Consider the following 8,261-nt stretch of genomic DNA (forward strand, 5'->3'; position numbering starts at 1 on the left):
TCATTAAGTGAATTGTAGCAGCTGGTACATAATGTATTTAGATACAAGTCATGTGCTTATGTACAGTGAACTTGTTATTGTGGATACTCTAAAATAAGGACACCTCTATAATCAGGACAGGTAGTACCAGTCCTAATATAATAGTAATGTGTATTAATGAACCTCTGAAATAAGGACAGGTTCATAATCAGGAGCTAGGGTATTATTGGGTCCCAAAGTATCGGTAATAGATATAGGTTTGACTGTATATGTATACTTGTAAATGTACCTGCTTTGGTGCTTGTGTTTAAGGAGAGTGGTATGGTATGGTGTGGTGTGTGTGTGTGTGTGTATGTTGTCAACATTGTTGTTTTGTTTTGTGGTTGGTGTGACTGTCCATTTACAAACATCATCTTCTCTTTATTTGCATTGTGTCACTTGCACTGGCTCAAATTCCCCCCCTTTGTAGCAGCAGCTTTGTAATAATTACCACACACAGCCACATGCTAATAGATTAGTCTGTTCCGTCTCTCACTCTCTCTCTCTCTCTCTCCCTCTCTCTCCCTCTCTCTCTCTCCTCTCTCTCCTCCTCCCTCTCTCTTCTATAGATGGTATAGATGGTGCTGCTATGTCCTCTTTAAGAAGGGGCAGTACCAATGCAGGTGGTTCCTATACTCTATCACCAGGTGACCCCTCCCCCTTTCAGAGAGGAGCACGTACCACTAGAGTAAGCACATATTAACGAGTTTTTTATGGGTGGAGCTATGGGCGTGGTTTAACTATATCATTAATTGTTGGTGTATTGTTAGAGTTTTAGAGATCGTGTGAAGTCTTTGAAGGCGCCCAAGAAAGTCCCTCAGAGACAACAGGCAGAAACTCACTCGTCTACCAGCGGGTAAGAGAGCAACTACATGTACATTTTATTTTATTGTTCCTTTTTTATTATTACTATTATTCTTATTAATATAACTTTTATTATTGTATTATTATGCCTCATTTCAGAATTTTCTCTCTTTAATCTTTCTTCTTCTCTTTATTCTTCTAGTGATCTCATTCTCCCTAGAATGAGAGGTGGTCGTTCACTTGATAACCTTCACAGGGTCAGCATGGCTGAAGGAGGGGGAGAGAATCAACCCAGTCTAGGGGAACCTGGAACATTTGTAAGTCTATAGGGGGTCTGGTATTATTGACACATTCTAGGAGTCTGGGTCTGCTATTATTTATGCATTGTAGGGGGTCTGACATTATAAGCTTAATTCTCATGGGTCTTTGTATTATTAGAGGTTCTGGTATTATTGACGCATTCTAGGGGTCTGATATTATTTAAGTTCTTAGTGGGGGTCCTTTGTTGTTTAAAAATCAGTTATTTTTTAGAATAAATATGTACATGTACACAAGTTTGTTGTTTGTGCTCTTATTGAAACTGAAAGTCGGCTAGTTTTGTTTTTTGATAAACTTTGATGGTAATCTTTGGTCAACAGTTAATACACACAATTAGACTAACAATAACAACAACAAATTATTTTAAATAACTATTATTATTATTATTATTATTATTTAAAAATTGCAGGTTGATTTGGCAACAAAAGGTACTCTAAGCATTCAGCTGGTTCATCCTAGCGTATCGCCGAGACACAGCTGCTTCAGACTAATAACTGACAGTGATATTATATATGCGTCTTGTGGATCTGCTGAAGAACTGGATAGATGGGTTACTAGGTGAGTGGGTGGGGTTGTAGGCGGAGCCTAGGCAAGACTCACTTTGATATATTTTGTTAACAAAACAATCGTATACGTATACATGTACATGTATATAATTGTGCTGTATTTTTAGTGAATTTAAGTATATATAGTAATTTGAAATAAAGCCAGGGTTTTTTACATGTGCGTATGTATATACATGTACATGTACGTACATGTACATGTGCATGTAAAATATTGGATGTACATGTAACTGCCAAGTACTATAGTTCCTTGCCAAAAATAACCTTGTATTCTACTCTTCTCTTTCTCCCCCCTCTCTCTCTCCCCCTCTCTCCCTCCCTCTCTCTCTCTCCCCCTCTCTATCTCCCTCTCTCTCTCTCCCCCTCTCTACCTCCCTCTCTCTCTCTCCCCCCTCTCTCCCCCCTCTCTCCCCCCTCTCTCCCTCCCCCTCTCTCTCTCCCTCCCTCTTTCCCTCCCCCTCTCTCTCTCCCTCCCCCCCTCTCTCTCCCTCCCTCCCCCTCTCTTCCTCCCTCTCTCTCTCTCTCTTTCTTGTAGCCTAAACAAGTTTCATCGGCCAAATCGTGATCACCTAAGACGTCTCAATACCCAGGTTTTCATTTGGATCTTTGAGGCCCGTCACCTCCAACCCAAGAAGAAATACTATTGCGAAATATACTTGAACAACCTCCTCTACTCTCAGACCTGCTGCAAACCAATGTCGGACATTTTGTTTTGGGGAGAACCCTTTAATTTTGAGTGAGTAATTAGTATTACATGTACATGTACACGTATGAAGGAAAATTATTATTGTAACCTTTGGAATTTTTAATTTTAACTGCATGTACATAATTTTTGCTGGATTTATGATTTTTTACAAGTCCAGTTTATGTCACATAGTAATCTTTGGCACAAAATTGTAGCTTTTATTGTGAACTTTTTTTGCCATTAAAACTGACTAAATTAAGCTATATAATTTACATCATATTCTTATTTATCCTTTCTTTCACCTTCAGGGAGCTACCAATGGTTGGCTCCATACAAATAAGACTCATCAAGGAAACCTACAAGAAGAAAGACTGTATCACTGAACTGATTGGGAAGATTGACATACCAACACTAGTACTGGAGAATAACAGCCAAATAACTGAGAAATGGTATTATAGATACATGTATTTATGCACGTACTTTTGTACATGTACATAAATCTATACGTATACAGTACATGTACATGTACATCTATGCCTACTATACTGGTTGTATTACATGTACATGTACATGTGTATTATTTATATTTATTATGCTGTACTGTGTATTGTTTTTAGGTTTCCAGTTACTCTACAGCAGACTCCTAAAGCACAATCAAGTCAGAAAGAAAACCCTTCAATTAGAATAAAGATACACTATCAGGTTCACACGCATTTGACATACACATGTAGTGTATGCATGTACACGTATATGTACATGTACGTGCATGTATAGATGTATATGTACAATATAATTCCATGCTATGAAGTTTGTATTGTCTTATTTCTAATCTAATAAGTCCCTCTTTCTTCCCTCCCTCCCTCCCTCTCCCCAGGTTGTGTCTATCTTACCATTGAAGCATTACAATGGTCTATTAAAGGTACGGTATACATGTACATGTACATGTTGGTGTACGTGTTTACACTTGTATAAGCATTACATTGTCTTATGTAATGTCTTCAATTTGGTTTCAGTTTAAATGTTTGTGTGTGCATTCCTTCAATTAGTTTAATATAAACACTGTCTATTGATGCTTATTACTTATACATGTACATGAACATGTCATTATGTGCTACATGTATACACGTACATGTACACATGTATGTTACGTAATCTTACATGTACACGTACATGTCACTTTGGTTCTTATTTTATTATTAGTATATTACGACTAACTTTGCCTCGTTGTGTGAGGTTCTTGAGCCAGTCATATCGGCGAAGGTGAAGGATGAGATAGCTCAGACTTTATTGAAGATACTGGAGCACAGTGGGAAGGCAAAGGAGTTCCTGTGTGACATTGTAATGGCTGAAGTTCAGCACGTTGGTAAGGAAGAGAGAAAGAGATATACATGTACATGTACATTTATAAGAATTTCCCTGTACTATAGTACAGGAGGGTTGTTGGCCAAATTTTACCAAAATTGAAAGAGAATTCTCCATTTTTATAAGTTTTTCTGATACATATACATGTTCTTATGGTGTGTAGAAAGTTTGAGCTGATTCCAATCAAATTTGGATTTTATATAAATTTTTTAACTTGCTCCGAAATTGGGTCAAAGTCCCTGTACTATAGTACAGGAGTGTTGGCCAAATTTTGCCAAAAATTTCAAGTAGAGAATTCTCATTTTTAATAAAATTTCCTGATACATATACATGTTCTTATGATGTGTAGAAAGTTTGAGCTGATTCCGATCACATTTGGATTTTTTACTAATTTTTAAAGTTACTAAAATTGAACTACATGTATAACTTAATTACTTTATGCTTGAGTAGCATACATGTTCATGTATTTAATGTCACTAAATTTACAGTACATCCGTACCTGTACAGTTTATGTCAATAAACTGTACCTTATGTCAATATTTGTTTATATATGACAATATTGACATGTACATGTACACATGTATTTTGTTTTCCCAACGGGAAATTTAATGTACAATATCAACACTATTATTTATTATTGTATTTATTTATTTATTTATTTATTTATTTTTAGATAATGAGAATCTGATATTTAGAGGTAACACATTTGCAACCAAAGCTGTTGATACATATATGAAGATGGTTGGAGAAGCTGTAAGGAATACATGTACATGTACATGTACATGTACATGTACATCTTGATCTACATTATTTACATGTACATGTACATGGACACGTTGATACATGTACATGCTTTGTGCATGGTAGAAAGTTTGAGCCAAGTTTTCAAGTTATGAGCATCTTAAAATTAAGCAAAGTTTTAGTACATGTGTACGTAATTTTAAAATTTACATGTACTTCTAAATGTATTATTTATTAACTTATGAAAATGAAGAATTTTCTTCTTTTCATTTTTGGCGAAATTTGGCCAATGCTCCTGTACTAGTGTACAGGGATTTTGGGCCAATTTTTTAGGAACTTTAAAAATTTGTAAAAAATCCAAATTTGATCGGAATCAGCTCAAACTTTCTACACAACATAAGAACATGTATATGCATAGGGGTAGGAACAAACTAAAAGTTGGGGGGGCTAAGGTATTATTTTTACAATTGATCATTAATACATAGCATGTACTGAAATTAATACTGTCCAAAATATTGGCGTCTATGCTCATTAAATGTAACAAATTCCTTTGCAATGTCCTCAATGTGTAAATCATGTGTATATTCTTTGTGTGTATGCAAAATAACTACATGATTAAGACATTGTGGAGTGCAAGTAGTTTTTAATCTCCTTAACGTTGAAAATGTATGCTCAGCTGAAGCTGATGTTAACAGAGTTGTTAAATAAAGAAGTAGAAGCTTGTGTATTTCTGAAAAAACTAATAAAAGTGTGTTCTTAGAAGTTAAACTAATGTATTAATTGTTTTACAAAACGAATCATCACACAATATGCACACATATAAGGATTACCTAAACTAAAGTCTATAGTGTTGATAATAGTAATACATGTACATCACTTAAAGTTGGAGGGGCTAAGCCCCCCTTCAGTGAAAGTTGGGGGGGCTTAAGCCCCTCCTGCCCCCCCTGTTCCTACCCCTATGTGTATATGTATCAGAAAATGTTATAAAAATTGAGAATTCTCTACTTGACATTTTTGGCAAAATTTGGCCGACGCCCCTGTACTATAGTACAGGGACTTTGACCCAATTTTGGAACAACTTTAAAAATTCGTAAAAAATCTAAATTTGATTGGAATCACCTCAAACTTTCTACACAACATAAGAACATGTATATGCATCAGAAAATGTTATAAAAATGGAGAGTTCTCTACTTGACATTTTTGGCAAAATTTAGCCGACACCCCTGTACTATAGTACAGGGACTTTGACCCGATTTTTGAGCAACTTTTAAAATTCGTAAAAAATTTAAATTTGATCGGAATCAGCTCAAACTTTCTACACAAATTAAGAACATGTATATTATGTATAAGGAAATGTAATAAAAATGGAGAATTCTCTCCTTTTAATTTTTGACAAAATTTGGCCAAAGACCATTAAAAAATTTTAACTTCTTCTAAAATTATTTTATTTATTAGTATTTGCGTGAAACTCTGAAGCCGTTCATTAATGATCTCCTTGAGTCAGAGGATGATTGTGAAGTGGATCCAACCCGTCTCCCACCCACGGCCTCCCTCACCAACAACCAACAGAACCTAACGAGACACGTAGAGAAGGTGTGGTTTGATATACTGTCGTCATGGACACGGTTTCCAAGGTAACAGGAAAGAGAAAGGAGAAGGGGAGAGAGAGAGAGAGAGTCGATTCACATTATGTACATGTACATGTATTTTTTCTCCTTCAGTGATCTTCGTGATACCCTGTATGGTATAAGACAGAGGTTTGGTTCTGAGAAAGAAGAGGCCTGCTTCAAGCTAATAAGTGGCTCAATCTTTCTAAGATTCTTCTGTCCAGCCATACTATCACCGAGCCTTTTCCAGCTCTGTCAAGGTGGGTGTGGCTAGTAGGTGGGGCTTGAGTGTACTTAATTTTTAACCCTTTAGAGTATCCGGATGAGAAAGTATCGCGAAAGTTGACGCTGGTGGCAAAAGTTATACAAAACTTGGCAAATTTTGCAAGGTGAGTTTTTGTGTCATGTGATGGTCATGTGATGTACATGTACATGTAGGTTTGGCGTCAAAGAGGAGTACATGTGTTTCATGAACGATTTCGTTGGACGAGAGATTCAAAACATGAAACAGTTCATTGATAGAATATCAGTAAGTGTAATCTAGTATATCTTTGTATATTCTTGCATAACTCAGTAATTTGTGTATAATTTATAGCATACTCCAGTATAACTCAGTATATTTTTTAAATATTTCCATAGTCTCCAGTTCCAGACAGTTATCCAGTGGTAGAATGGGGTCCATTTCATATCGACTTAGGACGGGAGTTATCGATAGTTTCTAATCTTTTATTAACACTAATACCTTCACTAAAAGAAGTAAGAACAATAATTATAATAATAAACGTCCATGTTAATAGCAAAAATATGAAAAGTGTATGGTAATACATGTACATTTAAAGTCTGGTTTACATTCGCCATTAAATACAACATAAATGAATGCAAGATAAAATTAAGTTTGGCAAATTTTGCGTGAAGTTGACGTCAACTTCAAAGCGTTTTTGAGTCAGTGCCTACACAATTTTGATCGTTTCGTTGAATGTAAACCTATACACATGTAGCTTTATAGTATAAAGTATCATTTTAAATTTTCTTGCTGTAGGAGGCTTTGGCCCAGGTTTCAGAGCTCCCTGGTATATTGGATGGGATCAAGCAGACGATGGAGGCATCCACTGAAGATCCTTTCACTGCTACCTTTGAAGCTCTTCGTGTCATGCAATCCACCATCTCTAAATTCACACCACAGAGCCTAGCGGTATGGAGGGGTATGGGAATGAGGAAGGGGGTATGGGAATGAGGAAGGGGGTATGGGAATGAGAAAGGGGGCATGGGAATGAGAAAGGAGGTATGGGAATGAGGAGGTGATATGGGAATGAAAGAGTGTAGAAATGAAGCAGTGTAGGATCGAGAATGTTAAAAATTTTGTGCATACACCATACATTGAAATTAGAAGTTAATTTTGATCTCTTTTGATCTTTCTCCCTCCCATAGTCTCAGTCGTTAGGTTCTGCTGAGTTTATGACTAATTCCGCCACCACCTCACCAGTTACTGAGAGACGGCCTCGCTCTCACGCCCTCCTCTCTGTCTCCCCCGCCCACTCAAGACAGACCAGTGCACCAATAGAGTTTACTGGAAGTGTTAACTCATTGCCCTCACCTTCACATTCGCGTAAGTGCATTTTAGTATAACTTTGTATATTCCTGTATACTATAAGCATATAATGCATGTACAGTACTTTATTTTAGTATAACTCTGTATATCATGGTACATGTACATATACATGTACGTGTAGCTTGTTTTGTTGTGTATACCCCTTGCATATTGATTGTTTATGTCAGTATATTTCAGTATATTTTTGAGGGCGTCACTGCAAGCAACAGTCTGACTACCCAGGTTACAAAAATTATGCTTCCGAAATCTCTTGATAGCGATTCCGCAATGAGACCCTAATAAGAATCCCACTGTGCCACTGACGACAAAAGCCCTTTTATGACTGAATGGGTGCCTTTGGTCTGTTTATATAGCGAGGAATTGTGTTAAGGCTATTGTGGGTTGTACTTTAATGATATTCATAGACAGTGTTGTTACTTCCTGTTAAATTATTCATTATTGTTTCTTTGTGTCCTTTCATTTTTGTTGTGTCTTTTCTTTTCTATATTTAAAGAAATGTGTACATGTACATGCATATCCTCCTACATTTATTATTTCTACATGTTTTATGTAAT

At 36.3% G+C, this 8,261-nt stretch overlaps 1 protein-coding gene across 1 annotated transcript in view; it reads left to right on the forward strand.

Moving 5' to 3' along the window:
- The window catches only part of LOC100632763 (disabled homolog 2-interacting protein-like), a 12,097-nt gene that overhangs the window by 2,373 nt on the left and 1,463 nt on the right, over nucleotides 1-8,261 (forward strand). The window contains exons 5-21 of the mRNA XM_020001712.1: nucleotides 588-706; nucleotides 789-874; nucleotides 1,025-1,139; nucleotides 1,550-1,698; nucleotides 2,239-2,439; nucleotides 2,697-2,837; nucleotides 3,006-3,090; nucleotides 3,263-3,307; nucleotides 3,589-3,751; nucleotides 4,424-4,503; nucleotides 5,947-6,125; nucleotides 6,213-6,358; nucleotides 6,412-6,487; nucleotides 6,537-6,627; nucleotides 6,738-6,854; nucleotides 7,138-7,290; nucleotides 7,527-7,704. Coding sequence (XP_019857271.1) covers nucleotides 588-706; nucleotides 789-874; nucleotides 1,025-1,139; nucleotides 1,550-1,698; nucleotides 2,239-2,439; nucleotides 2,697-2,837; nucleotides 3,006-3,090; nucleotides 3,263-3,307; nucleotides 3,589-3,751; nucleotides 4,424-4,503; nucleotides 5,947-6,125; nucleotides 6,213-6,358; nucleotides 6,412-6,487; nucleotides 6,537-6,627; nucleotides 6,738-6,854; nucleotides 7,138-7,290; nucleotides 7,527-7,704 — 2,124 coding nt within the window. The remainder of the gene's footprint in view (nucleotides 1-587; nucleotides 707-788; nucleotides 875-1,024; nucleotides 1,140-1,549; nucleotides 1,699-2,238; nucleotides 2,440-2,696; nucleotides 2,838-3,005; nucleotides 3,091-3,262; nucleotides 3,308-3,588; nucleotides 3,752-4,423; nucleotides 4,504-5,946; nucleotides 6,126-6,212; nucleotides 6,359-6,411; nucleotides 6,488-6,536; nucleotides 6,628-6,737; nucleotides 6,855-7,137; nucleotides 7,291-7,526; nucleotides 7,705-8,261) is intronic.

The sequence above is a fragment of the Amphimedon queenslandica genome, unplaced genomic scaffold (assembly GCF_000090795.2).
Source record: "Amphimedon queenslandica unplaced genomic scaffold, v1.1 AMPQUscaffold_13044, whole genome shotgun sequence".
Classification (NCBI taxonomy): Eukaryota; Metazoa; Porifera; class Demospongiae; order Haplosclerida; family Niphatidae; genus Amphimedon; species Amphimedon queenslandica.